This window comes from Salvelinus namaycush, chromosome 19, assembly GCF_016432855.1.
Source record: "Salvelinus namaycush isolate Seneca chromosome 19, SaNama_1.0, whole genome shotgun sequence".
NCBI classification, from domain to species: Eukaryota; Metazoa; Chordata; class Actinopteri; order Salmoniformes; family Salmonidae; genus Salvelinus; species Salvelinus namaycush.
Genome location: NC_052325.1, coordinates 24,084,474 through 24,102,032, shown reverse-complemented (window position 1 = coordinate 24,102,032; position 17,559 = coordinate 24,084,474). Strand labels below are relative to the sequence as shown.

General features: G+C 42.7%; 1 protein-coding gene across 1 annotated transcript; it reads right to left on the bottom strand.

The window, feature by feature from the left end:
* Window positions 1-1,770: 1,770 nt before the first annotated feature.
* LOC120063887 (tumor necrosis factor-inducible gene 6 protein-like) lies at window positions 1,771-13,567 on the bottom strand. Its single transcript, XM_039014205.1, has 6 exons — window positions 13,468-13,567; window positions 9,523-9,660; window positions 8,114-8,275; window positions 2,366-2,594; window positions 2,079-2,119; window positions 1,771-1,898 (listed from the first exon to the last, which is right to left on the bottom strand). The coding sequence occupies exons 1-6, from the start codon at window positions 13,565-13,567 to the stop codon at window positions 1,771-1,773; spliced, it is 798 nt and encodes a 265-aa protein (XP_038870133.1).
* Between the last annotated feature and the right edge of the window lie 3,992 nt (window positions 13,568-17,559).

Sequence of the window (17,559 nt, the reverse complement as noted above, 5' to 3'; positions counted from 1 at the left end):
CACACATGGACAAAAGGAACACTTGTGAGAATGCTATTCTTCAACTACAGCTCAGCGTTTAACACCATCGTGCCCTCAAAGCTCATCACTAAGCTAAGGACCCTGGGACTAAACAACTCCCTCTGCAACTGGATCCTGGACTTCCTGACGGGCCGCCCCCAGGTGGTAAGGGTAGGTAACAACACATCCACCACGCTGATCCTCAACACGGGGGCCCCTCAGGGGTGTGTGCTCAGTCCCCTCCTGTACTCCCTGTTCACGCATGACTGCACAGCCAGGCACAACTCCAACACCACCATTAAGTTTTCCGATGACAAAACAGTGGTAGACATGATCACCGACAAGACAGCCTATAGGGAGGAGGTCAGAGACTTGGCCGTGTGGTGCAAGGACAACAACCTCTCCCTCAATGTGATCAAGACAAAGGAGATGATTGTGGACTTCAGGAAAAGCAGGACTGAGCACGTGCCCCATTCTCAACGACGGGGCTGTAGTGGAGCAGTTTGAGAGCTTCAAGTTCCTTGTGTCCACATCCCCAACAAACTAACATGGTCCAAGCACACCAAGACAGTCCTAGACCAAGACCGTCCTAAAACCTATTCCCTCTCAGGAGACTGAAAAGATTTGGCATGGGTCCTCAGATCCTCAAAAGGTTCTACAGCTGCACCATCGAGAGCATCCTGACAGGTTGCATCACTGCATGGTATGGCAACTGCTCTGCCTCCGGCCACAAGGCACTACAGAGGGTAGTGAATACGGCCCAGTACATCACCGGGGCCAAGCTTCCTGCCATCCAGGACCTCTATACCAGGCGGTGTCAGAGGAAGGCCCTAAGAATTGTCAAAGACTCCAGCCACCCTAGTCATAGACTGTTCTCTCTGCTACTGCACGGCAAGCGGTACCGGAGTGCCAAGTCTAGGTCCAAGAGGCTTCTAAACAGCTTCTACCCCCAGGCCATAAGACTCCTGAACATCTAATCAAATGGCTACCCAGACTATTTGCATTGCCCCCCCCCCCCCCCCCCCCCCCCTTTTACGCCGCTGCTACTCTGTTATTATCTATGCATAGTCACTTTAATAACTCTACCTACATGTACATATTACCTCGACTAACCGGTGCCCCCGCACATTGACTCTGTACCAATACCCCCTGTATATAGCCTCGCTATTGTTATTTGTTGCATTGTTGGTTAAGGGCTTGTAAGTAAGCATTTCACTGTAAGGTGAAACAATTTGATTTGATGTGGAGTTTATATTTTTGTTCAGTGTAGTTAGCTACCACCAACCCTCCACAAACCTGTGGCTAACTTTTCTGCTGCTAGACTGACTTTCTGGTTGTTCTGCCCTATCCACCTCATTCCCTATTGCCTCAACCTGCTCGTTCCAAACATCCAGACTCTCTGACTGAGTGACAGGGGTTTTGCTTAGTGACGCAAATGACATCTATTGGTGCTTTTCAAGACAACTGGGAACTTAAAAAAAAAAAGATTTTTCCGAGTTTTTTCCGAGTTCCCAGTTGTTTTGAACACGGCACAACCAGTGCTGTAGGGGTGGGGGACGTGAGCGGTCCACTGCGTTGTGAAATCTCAACCAATCACACCAGGCACCGCGTCACTCCCGGGGCTCGCAGTGCCTACTGCCTAGCGCAGTATATTGTATTGTTGATTTTTGTAATTCAAATTTGTCAGTAATTATTTTTGTTATACTGCATAGTGCAAGTGATGTGGCTTATGGAAACTCATATCATACTGAAAAAATAAATAAACATTGGTCAGGTGAAACAACAGCTGGTGTCATTCTGGAAGTGGAGGAGAGAAGCGTTCACAGCAATGTACTCCATCTGGAAGCCTCCTGCGACTACAGATGCATCGGACAGGAACTTTAGTGTCATCACATTCCCTGTGGGAGAGAGAAACGGGGAAAGGTGACAGGGTTATCAATGAAAACACCTATAATTGGAAATCAATAAACAATTGATGATTAAAAAAAGGTTATCAATGCCAGACATTTACTGTAGCTTTTTGATCTATAATAATAGCATTTAATATGGTAATAAAATAGGAATGTGTTTGTGCATACCTGTGCTTATGAGGTCATCTGGTAAATAATCTCCACAGTACCTGGAAATAATAAATATATTTACTTGATAGTAGATCAACATGGTCAGACAGTAGCCTATGTTATGACAGTATGTTGTGGGAAAAGACATGAGTCTTACGAGTCTATGTGAGTATCAATACATTTAGTACAATGCAACTTTCTATCATCTTGGATAAGACTAACAACCCAGATAAACCATTACAACGTGAACGCAACAAACTAAAACTAAATGTAAAGGAACATTCAATCAAAACCTAGATCCTCACCTCCCGGCAAAGCCAGAGATGTCGTCATAACTGTCATAGATCTCCAGGTAGTCTGCTAGACAGGCCGTGTCCTCCTCCACGTCGAACTCCAGGAAGTGCAGGCGTATCCTCTGTCCGTAGCGCACGCGGATGTGCCAGTAGCAGATCTGCTCATCCTGGTACTCCTCTGGGTAACCGGGTGACTGGATGATCCTTTGCTGATCTGTCAGAGTACCTCCACACTCCTTCGCTGTGGACCAGGAGACAGATGGAGGAGATAGGATGAGGAAATATACTGAAGCGATAAAAGCTAACTTTATATATTAGATGAGATAGATGAATAGTTTAGCAGATTAAATAAGACTTTGTAATGGGTAATGTCCATAGATAAAAGTTAAGCGAATATTCTGCACACTAGCTGTTGCTTTAGACTCTAGAGTAATGATATCATATAAGCAAAACATTTCAGCAAAAACTATCATTATGTATTACTACATCAGTGTATTACATTTGCTGTCATCATAAGTAAATGCATTACGATAAATTAAAATATGGGAATGATGTTTTGTTTATGTTGTTCTCTCTGATGTGACCACTGAATGAAGATAGAAATAAAGTTAGGGGCCTCCTGAGTGGCGCAGCAGTCTAAGGCACTGCATTGCAGTGCTTGAGGCATCACTACAGACCCGGTTCCATCCCAGGCAGTGTCATAACTGTGCGTGACCGAGAGTCCCGTAGGGCGGCGTATTATTTGGCCCATGTCGTCCGGGTTAGGGGAAGGTTTGGCCTGGCCGGTGGGGCTTTACTTGGCTCATCGCACTCTAGCAATTGCTTGTGGTGGGCTGGGCTCCTACAGTCTGAATTCAGTCATCATTTGAACAGTCTTTCCTCCGACACATTGGTGCAGCTGGCATCCGGGTTAAGGAGCGCGGTTTAAAGGGTCATGTTTCATAGGACGCATGACTCGACCTTCGCCTCTCCCAAGCCCATTGGGGGGTTGCAGCAATGAGACAATATCGTAATTGGATCGCAATTAGATTTCACAAAGTTGGGGAGAAAAAGGGGAGTAAAATACAAAAAATATATATATATAGTTAGAAAAGAGACTCCTTTGTCTTCTGAATGAACACAATTCCCTCCACATGTGCAGTTGGGTGAAAATTAAATCAAAAGCTCCCCTAGAACCCCAGGATTTGTAGAGGGAAAATTAATGTAATTAAGAGTTTTTTTTTAATGCAATTCAACCGTAATTTATCAAATGTGAACCATACATCCTCAACGTCACAGGGAATTAGGGAGAAAATTTGTGCCGGTTTCTCAAATGACACCCTATTCCCTTTGTAGTGTACTACTTTATGACCAGGGCCACAGGCAGTATCACTCAAGGCAGCTATCTCATCCAATGAGGCAACCTCTTCCATGTTGAGTACAGTCGTCACGTGGTGCCAACTATCATGTACCATTCTCCACCATGAAAACATAAAAACAGGCCCCAATACAGCTGTTTTGTCATGATTAATTAAATGTTGTAAAAGTGTTGTAAATACATCCTTAATAGTTATAATGACTGGATAAATACTGAGTTCTTATCACATAAGGCCCCTAGAGTTTAAAGACTGGGTTCTTACCACAGATTTGATTTTGGTATTATCTAGAGTCAGACCATTAAGAGTTCAGTGTGTTCCTCTTTGGATTTACACCTCAACGTGTTGCTTTGCTACTTTATTCTATAAAGACTTAATGTATTTGATTGCCGTCAGTGGCATAACGCAGATTCACAGGGCCCCCTGAAAAGTCAGAGCATGAGGCGCCCCTGCAAGAGGGGGGAGGCTGTGCAACCATTGGATAGTTTAAAGACTGGATTTTTACTACATTACTTAAAGTTACATTTTTTAATATCATATCGAGACAAATAACAGTCATTGGATATTAAGTGACTGTGTTCCTTGCTGGCTTTACACCTCAAAGTGTTGCTTTGCCGCTCCAATCTATAATGTACTAGATTTACATACAATCTAGAGATGTTCGGCCATTTGGGTTTCAGTTTGTCCCTAATAGGCTTTACATCTTGAAGTGTTTCTTTGCCTTACCCACAGACTTGTATAATTATTTGCCTCGGCCTCACCATTCTATAAGACTGACACACCATTAAACAGTCCAGTCCCAGCTAGTTCTGAGAACCAAATGTTTCTTAGAGCTTGGTGAGAGCGTACAACCTTCCCACAACTTTCTGGGAATGGTGCAGGATAGTTGATTGGCTTTGGGAAATTCTCTGCACATTTAAGGAACTTGACAAAATAACATTATTTTCTTGGTTATGCATTACTTTAACAGAATATTTCCAAAAATGTTGGGAATGTTCTCAAATAGTTCAGAGAATGTTAAGAAACAACATTCTTCTGTGGGAATTTCAGTACTTCAGCATAATGTTTCCTACAGGATTCCTCATGGTTCTATTTAAAGTCATGTTCTTAAATTGTTCTGCGAATTTTAAAGGAAACGTTCTACTTTATTAATGTTCAGAGAAAGTTCTAAGATTTGTGTTTAAAAACATATACATTCCGTTCTCAGCGTCAACAAAACTCTCGAGCCTCTATCTTGTTAAGTGTGTTCAGGTGTGTTGGCCACGCCCACTAAATGGCAACACCTGATCTTAATGAATGCTTGTTTCCTTTGAAATGGGGTCTGTTTGAATAGACTAAAATGAACAGCTTTGTGTCAGTTAAAAAACATGGCATGCTAGCTCCATCCTGGTGGCGCAGTGAACTAATTCCATGGACAGAGAACAGAGAATTATATGTTCGAATCTCATTAAAAAAAAAATGTGTTTGCATGATTAATGCCTAAGGAAATTAACGTCCATGTGTCCTATCTGCAAGTAGTGTTATTAAAAGTATTGTTAAAACATTAATTGAACATTTTAAGGTAGTTATTCAAAAAACTCCAAATCAAATCACATTTTTATTTGTCCCATGCTTTGTAAACACCAGGTGTAGACAAATGAAATGCTTACTTATTGGCCCTTCCCAACAATTCAGATTTATTTTATTTTTATAATAATAATAGAAAAAGATAATAACGCGAGGAATAAATACACAATGCGGAACGATAACTTGGCTATATACAGTACACGGGATACCAATACAGAGTCATGTGCAGTGGTATTAGGTAGATAACTTTCTGAAGGCACTGTTTCATACCCCTTGACTTATTCCACATTTTGTTGTGTAATGACAAAGTGAAAAAATATATACTGTATAACATTTTTGCAAATGTATTGATAATAAAACACAGAAATATCTAATTTACTTAAGTATTCACACCCCTGTGTCAAAACATGTTAGAATCACCTGGCAGCGATTACAGCTGTGAATCTTTCTGGGTACGTCTATAAGAGCTTTGCACACCTGGATTAAATCATACACTGCTCAAAAAAATAAAGGGAACACTTAAACAACACAATGTAACTCCAAGTCAATCACACTTCTGTGAAATCAAACTGTCCACTTAGGAAGCAACACGGATTGACAATAAATTTCACATGCTGTTGTGCAAATGGAATAGACAAAAGGTGGAAATTATAGGCAATTAGCAAGACACCCCCAAAAAAGGAATGGTTCTGCAGGTGGTGACCACAGACCACTTCTCAGTTCCTATGCTTCCTGGCTGATGTTTTGGTCACTTTTGAATGCTGGCGGTGCTTTCACTCTAGTGGTAGCATGAGACGGAGTCTACAACCCACACAAGTGGCTCAGGTAGTGCAGTTCATCCAGGATGGCACATCAATGCGAGCTGTGGCAAAAAGGTTTGCTGTGTCTGTCAGCGTAGTGTCCAGAGCATGGAGGCGCTACCAGGAGACAGGCCAGTACATCAGGAGACGTGGAGGAGGCCGTAGGAGGGCAACAACCCAGCAGCAGGACCGCTACCTCCGCCTTTGTGCAAGGAGGTGCACTGCCAGCGCCCTGCAAAATGACCTCCAGCAGGCCACAAATGTGCATGTGTCAGCATATGGTCTCACAAGGGGTCTGAGGATCTCATCTCGGTACCTATTGGCAGTCAGGCTACCTCTGGCGAGCACATGGAGGGCTGTGCGGAATATTTGTATTCTGTACAGGTTGTCATTTAGGCTAGTATTGTGAAGTAACTACAATGTTGTTGATCCATCCTGTTTTCTCCAATTTTTTATTTATCCTTTATTTAACTAGGCAAGTCAGTTAAGAACAAATTCTTATTTACAATGACGGCCTACACAGGCAAAACCTGGACAACGCGGGGCCGATTGTGCGACACCCTATGGGACTCCCAGTCATGGCCGGTTGCGATACAGCCTGGATTCAAACCAGAATGTCTGTAGTGACGCCTCTAGCACTGAGATGCAGTGCCTTAGACGAAACTCACAGCCATTAAACTCAGTAACTGTTTTAAAGTCCCCATTGGCCTCCAGCAACTGAGTTAGGAAGGACGCCTGTATGTTCGTAGTGACTGGGTGTATTGATACACCATCCAAAGTGTAATTAATAATGCTCAAAGGAATATTCAATATCTGCTTTTTTTAAACCCATCAATAGGTGCCTTTCTTTGCGAGGCATTTGAAAACCTCCCTGGTCTTTGTGGTTGAATCTGTGTTTGAAATTCACTGCTTGACTGAGGGACCTTGCAGATAATTGTATGTGTGGGGTACAGAGATGAGGTAGTCATTCAAAAATAGTTAAACACTATTATTGAACACAGAGTGAGTCCATGCAACTTATTATGCGAATTTTTACTCCTGAAAATGTGAATACTTTCTGAAGGCACTGTATGTACCTATAATTTCCATTCTCAGAGCGTTAATAAAACCATCCGGGAACATTTTCAAGGAACCAGAGTAAAATGTTCTCAGAACCTCCCTGCAACCTAAAAATAAACGTTCCCAGAACAGGCTAAATGTTCACGTCTGTTCTCAGAAAGTTTAACGTTCAGTTTTACCAGTCAGGAAACGTATGGCTTCATTCCCACAACCAATGTGAAACCAAAAATATACGTTCCCACAACTTCCAAGGAACCAAATGTGCTAGCTGGGGCTCTCTCCAGTAGCATGTCAGCAAGGATGCACCACTTTAGAGCCACTCCAGAAACTTAACCAACCAAACCTTCGTACAAATTTCACAGGCAGCTACCCGGGTGTTTATATGAATAATTTTGCTTTTGCAACCCTTTCCAGATATACTGAGAGGAAAAGGAATGTAATTAACAAGAAAACAATCTTCATCTCCATCTATGAGCCGAGTTAGGGAAATGAATCAATGTTTAGTTGGCTGTTGGTGTTATTTTGCTTCCTGTCCTAGATCATGACAGCCCAAAGGCGTTTAGGTCTCGCTCCATCTGCAAGGCTTTGGTGAATCATCTGGAGTGTAGAGGTTAACAGCCGTACGCCACCCCATCGCTCATAGGTCAGACTATCGCCAGTATCCCGCCTTACTAGTGATGGGGTGAGTCCTTATCCAGAAACCACAACCCCCCTGGACCCTGCCAATGGCCCTTTGGAGGAGCCCTCACCCAGATTCAGGGACCACAACCCCCTGCCCACGTACAGTCAATAGCTCCCCTGGTACATAAGGCGACATGTCATGAACCAGAAGCAACTTTACAACTCTGACCGTGTGTGCCCTAGCCTCGCCCATTGGAAACCACACCAGACACTTAACTCATATGGTGGACCATCATGGTCCATTAAACCAACACAGAGGATTGCATAAACCTCCCATTTGTCATGTTTTTACTACTCACAGTTGGGGTTGTAGCAGTAGACGTCCCATCTCTCACTCTTGTTCAACCTGTACCCATAGTTGATGACGCCAACCCTGCCGAAACCACAGTTGGCACCGGCTTTGACGATAGGGTAGCCCACACGTCCTTTGTCATACCATCCAGCCGCACACACATGTAAACCTAAGAAAGAGGGGCAAAAAGTTAGCCTGGTAACCAATCTGAAAGTTTCACGTTGTTTCCATGCTAAGAAAGAGTGTCACTGATAAAACCATAAGAGAGCTTGGTTTATAGAGCTAGCATCCATCCCCGTCTTAGTACCACAGATAAAACACTCTAACAGAAGATCAAGGGAATATTGGATTATCACCAGCCATTCGGCTTGGCCATATCCTTAAAACAAAACCAAGTCTTTGGAAATGCTATTGTCCCTGTCAAAAATGTGTTTTCCAGGGACTTTGCATCTGCAATTAAAAGCAGTCCATTGATGTGGGGGATGTGGATGGGGATGGTTGGTGGACGGTGGGGGTAAAGCATAATGAACTCCAATGTATCTTAAAAGCCTCCAGTCACAATCAGCGGACCACAGTCAGTCAGGAAAGGCAAGAGAGATACACTCAGGGCTCCTAGGTTGATTGGCCATAGGGCAGCTCAGCTCTAACCACAGACAGACGAGTAGTGGTTTCCAAATGCCAGATCCTGAGTTCCAGGGCCTGATCAGGCTTCAATCTGTCTGCCATCCATGGGAACAGCATCGTTACCCAGCTAGGCAGGTGTTATCGTTCTTATAATACTTGAGAGGCCTCTGATCACAGCCGGACCAATTCCCTCTCCACCCCTTGGTCCTAACCCTTCAATGTTTGTAGAGCTGTAAAGTGCAGGGAATATGGTGGAAGGGCCACGCCCTTACACTGCTTATTTACCCTTCAGATCTGCAAACATCAAAGGGTTAGGCCCAAGGGGAAGGGATAGGGAGCGAATTGGGACCGGCTGCAGTTCCACAGAGCAACGGGCTGTAGGAGCTGTAGTTGCAAGATGTCTTTGATTGATTTCATGGGAGAAAGGCAAGATAAACACACCTCTTCCTGCCATTGCTTGACCAGTGATACTAGTGACCACATGTTTGGCTAATATAAACTGGGTACATGTGTGCTTAGGTAAACTTTGAGGCATCGTTAATCAACAGTGGTAATGGCATTTTGTAAACTCAGGGCTCAGGGGCCACTCATGAACTGCCAGTGCTTATGTTGAAAGTCATTGACATTGATAGAATATAATTGGCAACATTGTGCTGCTTGTGAGTTATGTTCCTCCAGACTCTTTGTCTGGTAAATTCAGAGAGAAGGAGAGAGAGAGACAGAGAGATAGAGAGAGCACCACCACCTCCAGTTTGGAGGGGATGGGTATAGGGGAGTTATTGCATTGCAAACCTATCTGACGAGCAGCCTCCAGTTGATCGTAAGTGGCCAGTGTCCCTCCTTCGTATTTGCACACGGCCTTGGCTTCCTTATAAGTCAGCTGGTATCTCCCTTTACGCGATTCCCTGTGGTAGACTCCGGCGGCTTGCTCTGTCCAGGAAAAAGCAACTCAAATCAAATTTTATTGGTCGTGGACACATAGTTTGCAGATGTTATCGCAGGTGCATCAAAATGCTTATGTTTGCTCCAAGAGTGCAGTAATACCTAACAATACAAAACACGCACAAATAAAAATAAAACAATTAAGGAACTAAGAAATATCAGAACGAGCAATGTCAGAGTCTGGAATTTAAATATACTGTATATGTTTAGACAGTATATGAATAGAAAATGTGTGTACAGCAGTAATAATATATAGAATGAGCCTCGACTAGAATACAGTATATACATATGAAGTGGGTAAAACAGCATGTAAACATTATTAAAGTGACCAATGTTCAATGACTATGTACATCGAGCAGTAGTCTCTAGGTGCAGGGTAGAGTACCAGGTGGTAGATGGCTAGTAACAGTGACTAGGTTCAGGGCAGGGTACTGGGCGGAGGATGGTTAGTGGTGACTACTTAACAGTCTGATGGCCTGGAGATAGAAGCTGTTTTTCCAGTCTCTCGGTCCCAGCTTTGATGCACCTGTACCGTCTCCGCCTTGTAGATGGTCGCGGGGTGAACAGGCCGTGGCTCGGGTGGCTGAGGTCCTTGATGATATTCTTGGCCTTCCTGTGACACTGGGTGCTGTAGATGTCCTGGAGGGCAAGCAGTGTGCCCCTGTTGATGCATTGGGCTGACTGCACCACCCTCTGGAGAGCACTGTGGTTGCGGATGGTGCAATTGCCATACCAGGTGGTGATACAGCCTGACAGGATGCTCTCAATAGTGCATTTGTAGAAGTTTGTGAGGGTCTTAGGGTCCCTTAGGAATTTCTTCAGCCTCCTTGCGCCTTCTTCACCACACTGTCTGTGTGGGTGGACCATTTCATGTTGTCAGTGATGTGCACGCTGAGGAACTTGAAGATTTTCACCCTCTCCACTCCCCGTCAATGGGTGCGTGCTCTCTCTGCTGTCTTCTGAAGTCCACGATCAGCTCCTTCGTTTTGTTGACGTTAAGGGAGAGGTTATTTTCCTGGCACCACTCCGCCAGAATCCTTACCTCCTCCCTGTAGACTGTCTCGTCGTTGTTAGTAATCAGGCCTACTATCGTTGTATCATCTGCAAACTTGATGATTGAGTTGGAGACGTGTGTGACTATGCAGTCATGGGTGAACAGGGAGTACAGCAGGGGGCTGAGCACCCACCCTTGAGGGGCCCCCGTATTGAGGATCAGCGTAGCGGAGGTGTTATTGCCTACCTTCACCACCTGGGTTAGCCCGTCAGGAAGTCCAGGACCCAGTTGCACAGGGCAGGGTTCAGACCCAGGGCCCCAAGCTTAGCGATGAGCTTGGAGGACACTATGGAGTTGAAGACTGAGCTGTAGTTGATGAACAGCATCCTTACATAGATATTCCTCTTGTCCAGACACGATAGGGAAGTGTGCAGTGCAATGGTGATCTGTAGGGCCGATATGGGTGTCGGGTAAGGTGTAGGGAATATGTTCCGTAACTAGCCTCTCAAAGCACTTCATGATGACAGAAGTGAGTACTACGGGGAGGTAGTCATTTTATTGGATGACTGTCATTCATATTCCATTCAGCACTACAGTGAGACACAACTACAACAATACGTATCCAGGCAACAGAAAACAAGCAGAAAAGATTCTGTTTTACAAGATTGGAGGCAAGCAAAGTGGCTTCAGACTAAGTCCAAAGCGGAAGAAAAGAAACATGAAACACACACGGTGGATAGGCCAAAATCTTTCAACTCTAACATGTTGTGACTGGATAGAAACCCTTAGGACAGAAGCTTAGTGTTTGTAATCTCCCTGTTGGAAGTGGCCATTCCCTATGGGGAGTCCTCCTTTGAGGCTGTTTTGATATCACGCATGCATGACCTTGTAGGACTTGGAGTGAACTCCAAATTAGCTATGAACTAATGTTTTCACCTACTAGTCAAACTGTCCCTCCAAGGTGCCTTGTGAGGTGGTGCCTCGTTCTCATTATAAGCCCAGAGTGTGGTGTATCTCACTATTACCAGAACCAAATGATATAGGAGGTTTGGGTCACATGACATATTACTGTAAACATGCAGTTAAGTTTGTGTGTTCCAGATGGGTGTAGGTCTGGCAGGCAAGTCGAGCTCATTAACTCTTATCTGAAGAAGCCTTTACGACATATTCCATTAAAATGGGTTGGGGCACTATAACATTATTAGACAATAAACACACTGGTCTATAAACTGAGTGTTCAAGGGCAGATGTTATAGCAGTCTCTGTGTTACAAAAGAAATGTGCAGAGTCTTCAAACTGATATAACACTCTGTCCTTGTTCTTTCATTGCTACAGTGGTGTAAAGTACTTCAGTAAAAATACTTTAAAGTACTACTTAAGTAGTTTTTTTTGGTATCTGTACTTTACTATATATATTTTTGACGACTTTTACTTCACTCCTAAAGAAAATAATGTACTTTTTACTTCATACACTTTCCCTGACACCCAAAAGTACTCGTTACATTTGCAATGCTTAGCATCACAAGAAAGTGGTCCAATTCACTCAGTTATCAAGAGAACATCCCTGGTCATCCCCACTGCCACTGATCTGGAGGACTCACTAAACACAAATGCTTCATTTGTAAATGATGTCTGAGTGTTGTAGTGTGCCTCTAGCTATCTGTAAATGATGTCTGAGTGTTGGAGTGTGACTCTAGCTATCTGTAAATGATGTCTGAGTGTTGTAGTGTGACTCTAGCTATCTGTAAATGATGTCAGTGTTATAGTGTGCCTCTAGCTATCTGTAAATGATGTCTGAGTGTAGTGTGCCTCTAGCTATCTGTAAATGATGTCTGAGTGTTGAAGTGTGCCTCTAGCTATCTGTAAATGATGTCTGAGTGTTGAAGTGTGCCTCTAGCTATTGTGCCTCTAACATTGTGCCATCTGATTTTCTTATAAGTAATTTGAAATTATTCATACTTTTACTTAAGTATATTTTGCAATTAGATAGATTTTTGAAACTTAAGTATATTTAAAACCAAATACTTTTACTGAAGTAGTATTTTTCTGGTTGACTTTTACTTGAGTCATTTTCTACATAGGTAGCTTTACTTTTAATCAAGTATGACATTTTGGTACGTTTTCCACCACTGCAATGCTACGCCCTAAACTGAACACTGAAATAATGTTCTGAAGTTTGCACAGCTTTCTTGTTCATGTGTGTTTATTGTCCCTCGGACAAAATGAAGTAGTGTGTTTGCAAGTCAACCTCATGCAGTGTTCAGTCATAAATATGCCGGTCTCCAACTCTACCCCTTACCTGAACACACATCACAGTGCTATGTGCCATTTAATAATGTTACATAACTGTAAAGATTATGTAGGCAAAGATTTATCAGGGAAAATGCTAAATGTTTACAACCTTGTCAATAGCCTATGTTGTGCAGGATTGTGAGAGTATGTTGAAGATAAAGAGCTGTTAGAAAAGTGAACATAAAATAATACTTTTCTGACATATGTAGGCTAATTATCGTTCCCATTTGGACACATCAAAGGGAAACCGGTGCCTCTTGTAGGTCTTTGTCCAAGCGACCCAACTTTTTGAAAGATCCAATGTGGCATAGTGGTTCTAAATATTACAACTGAACATTCCACAACCATCTTGTAAAATACAAACACAGAAAACTTTCAGGAGAACGTCCTACAGAATGACAATGTTTGCAATTGTTGGCATGCATAAAAGTTACTTCTGAAATGAATCCTTGTTGAAAAGCAGCCTAATGATTTAAGGCTCCCAAAGTAACAAAGAAAGCGTGATTTACCCAGCCATATGGAGTTATGAAATATTCCATTTCTGAAGCCCCAGGCTTGCGCTTCCTTCAAGAGGAACCCAATGGCCCAGATGATAGCGAAGACTCGCATCCTCCTCTTGTACAGATCAGAGCTGTGCGCTGCGCTTTGATGTCCTCTGGCCAGCTGCTACCGTTCGCGCTGTGCTCGCTGCTCATCTGACAACTGGCATTTTAAAATGTTAGAGCCAATTTATGCTTGGTCCGAAATGTGGTCAGAGGCGCCGTGTGGATGGTGTGACGCAATTGCGGAACCTCTGGAGGCATGTAGAAGCCAAATTGACTCGCGTGCACCTCTCAAATTTAACCCAGCTGTGTTGCAACATCACCTTCTGTTTCAGCATGATAATGCACGGCCCAATGTCCCAAGGATCTGTACACAATTCCTGGACGCTGAAAATGTCCGTTATTATTCCATGGCCTGCATACTCACCAGATACTCACTCTTTGGGCATATCTCAAATCAATTCAAATTATATTTGTCACATGCATTGAATACAACAGGTGTAAGTAGACCTTACCATGAAATGCTTACTTATTAGCCCTTAACCAACAATGCAGTTCAAGAAATAGAATTAAGAAAATATTTACTAAATAAACTAAAGTAAACAATAAAATAAAAAGTAACTCAATAAAATAACAATAAAGTAGCAGAGGTAACTCCCTTTACCGTGGTGGTCCTCATGAGAGCCAGTTTCATCATAGTGCTTGATGGTTTTTGCAACTGCACTTGAAGAATCTTTCCAAGTTCTTGAAATTTTCCAGATTGACTGACCTTCATGTCTTAAAGTTGTCATGCCCTAATCTGCTTCACCTGTCTTTGTGATTCTCTCCACCATCCTCCAGGTGTCGCCCATCTTCTCTATTATCCCTTGTGTATTTATACCTGTGTTCTCTTTTGGCTGTTGCCAGTTCATTTTGTTTGTAGAACCTACCAGCGTTTTGTTTCCCTGCTCCTGCCTGTTTTCCTGCACCTGTTGTCTAATATCCCGGTTCTGACCATTTCGCCTGCCCTGACTCTGAGCCTGCCTGTCGTCCTGTACCTTTGCCCCACTACTCTGGATTACCGACCTCTGCCTAACCTGACTCTGAGCCTGCATGCTGTCCTGTACCTTACACCTTTTCTGGATTATTGACCACTGCCTGCCTTGACCTGCCGTTTGTCAGCCCCTGTTCAAGGAATAAACTTTTGTTTTCTTCAACACTGTCTGCACTTGTCATACTTTTAAACGTGATAAAAGTAATGATGTCTTTTCTCTTTGCTTATTTGATCTGTTCTTGCCCTAATATGGACTTGATCTTTAACCAAATAGGGCTATCTTCTGTACATACCACCCCTACTGTACCTTGTCACAACACAACTGATTGGCTCAAACGCATTAAGAAGGAAAGAAATTCCACAAATGAACTATTAAGAAGGCACACCTGTTAACTGAAATGCATTCCAGGTGACCACCTCATGAAGCTGGTTGAGAGAATGCCAAGTGTCCAAAGCTGTCATCAAGGCAAAGGGTGGCTACTTTGAAGAATCTCAAATATAAAATATATATATTGATTTGTTTAACACTTTTTTGGTTACTACATGATTCCATATGTGTTACTTCATAGTTTTTATGTATTTCACTATTATTCTACAATGTAGAAAATAGTAAAATAAAGAAAAACCCTTGAATGAATAGTTGTGTCCAACCTTTTTACTGGTACTGTAGATATTATAATATTTCCAATAACAGAACTTACAGTTGACCGGGGCATCTCCAGCAGGGCAGAAATTTGACTAACTGACTCGTTGGAAAGGTAGCATCCAAGACGGTGCCACGTTGAAAGTCACAGTTATACTGTCCAACAATAAGATCTGCCTACATTCTAGGCGTGTGTTCTTTACACTGTCCAGAGTCCCACTGCATGGGCCTGTGTGGTCATTGTGAACTACAGCCCAGTAAACGCACTACAACATGAAACACAGGAGGTTGGGTGTAGAGGAGAGAGGGATAAGGGAGTCTTTGTTTCCAGGCTGTTTTAACTGTGATGACTAACATCCTGCCATCTTTGTGTGCCAAACTGGAGGTGGCAGTTTTCTCTCTCTCTCTCTCTCTCTCTCTCTCTCTCTCTCTCTCTCTCTCTCTCTCTCTCTCTCTCTCTCTCTCTCTCTCTCTCTCTCTCTCTCTCTCTCTCTCTCTCTCTCTCTCTCTCTCTCTCTCTCTCTCTCTCTCCTCTCTCTCTCTCTCTCTCTCTCTCTCTCTCTCTCTCTCTCTCTCTCTCTCTCTCTCTCTCTCTCTCTCTCTCTCTCTCTCTCTCAGATTTTGTTTAAAGAAAATAAATACTACCACAGGTGCCAGGTGGGTGGGGTATGCACTTTTGGGACTATCCCATTGTTTCATTGTGCCCGCCAAGCTCAATCGAGCACAGCTTAAAACTTCTTATGGCTGCAATCCCGCTAACTTTATATAAATAAAGTTCATATATATATATATATATATATATAAGAAAATCTGAGTTTACATTGGCACGTTACATTCACTAGTTCCAAAAACATCCAGTGATAGTGCATAGCCACATCGTTTCAACAGAAATACTCATCATAAATGTAAATGATAATACAAGTTATACACATGGAATTATAGATATACCTCTCCTTAATGCAACCGCTGTGTCAGATTTCAAAAAAACTTTACGGAAAAAGCAAACCATGCAATAATCTGAAATTAGCCGCCATGTTGGAGTCAACAGAAACCAGAAAATACATGATAAATGTTTCCTTACCTTTGATGAACTTCATCAGAATGCAGTCCTAGGAATCCCAGGTCCACAATAAATGCTTGATTTGTTCGATAATGTCCGTTATTTATGTCCAATTAGCTACTTTGGTTAGCGCGTTTGGTAAACAATTCCAAAGTCACAAAGCGCGTCCACTATAACGTGACGAAATGTCCAAAAGTTCCGTAACAGTCAGTAGAAACATGTCAAATGATGTATTGAATCAATCTTTAGAATGTTGTTAACATACATCTTGAATAACGTTCCATCCGGAGAATTACATTGACTTCAGTTGAGCGATGGAACGGAGCTGCCTCTCACGTGAACGCGCGTGTTCAATGCGTGGTCACCTCATGGCAGTGGTGAATCATTCCTGTCTCCTTCGGCCCCCCTTCACATTAGAGTCATCAGACAAAGTTCTACTGACTGTTGACATCTAGTGGAAGCTGTAGGAAGTGAAAACTCATCCATATCTTGCTGTAATTTCAATGGGAGCTTGGTTGAAAATCTACCAGCCTCAGAAAAAATCCAAACAGGAAGTGGAACTTCTCAGGTTTTTGCCTGCCATATGAGTTCTGTTATACTCACAGACATAATTCAAACAGTTTTAGAAACTTCAGAGTGTTTTCTATCCAATACTACTAATAATATGCATATATTAGCAACTATGACTGAGGAGCAGGACGTTTACTCTGGGTACCTCTGTGCACCTTTCATCCAAGCTACTCAATACTGCCCCTGCAGCCATAAGAAGTTAAAGGCCCAAGGTGAATGTTGAACTTTTGTTGCACACATATCCAGATGACGCTGCGTACTATTTTGTGCAATAACGCTGTCAGTGTGTTTGAAGCGTAAGAGCTTTCATTGTCTGCTTATATGCCCCCTTTATTTATCTTACAGTTCTGACTTGGTGTACAGGGAGAATACTGAAAGAACGGCCCATGTTCTGAATTCTATCGCTGTACATTTCAAAAGTGCTGAACAAATAGTTATATTGACTACATTTGTCCAAGCTCGCTCATTCATGGCTTTATCGAAGTTACGGATTGCCTCTTATCTGCTCGTCGTCCCCTTATGCCATAGTTTGTATATCTCAATTGTCAGTAGAAACCACATTTGTTTAATTAAGTTAGTCAGCCACATCAGCTACACTACCGGTCAAAAGTTGTAGAACACCTACTCATTCAAGGGTTTTTCTTTAGCTGTCATCAAGGCAAAGTGTTGCTATTTGAAGAATCTCAAAGATAAAATATATTTTGATTTGTTTAACACTTTTTTGGTAATTACATGATTCCATGTGTGATTTCA

Coding starts and splice junctions, on each gene's coding strand:
- LOC120063887 (XM_039014205.1), bottom strand. CDS start 13,567: ATGCGAGTCTTCGCTATCATCTGGGCCATTGGGTTCCTCTTGAAGGAA. Junction 2,595..8,113: donor CTACTGCTACAACCCCAACT/GTGAGTAGTAAA, acceptor CCTGGTCCACAG/CGAAGGAGTGTGGAGGTACT. Junction 1,899..2,078: donor AGATGACCTCATAAGCACAG/GTATGCACAAAC, acceptor TCTCTCCCACAG/GGAATGTGATGACACTAAAG.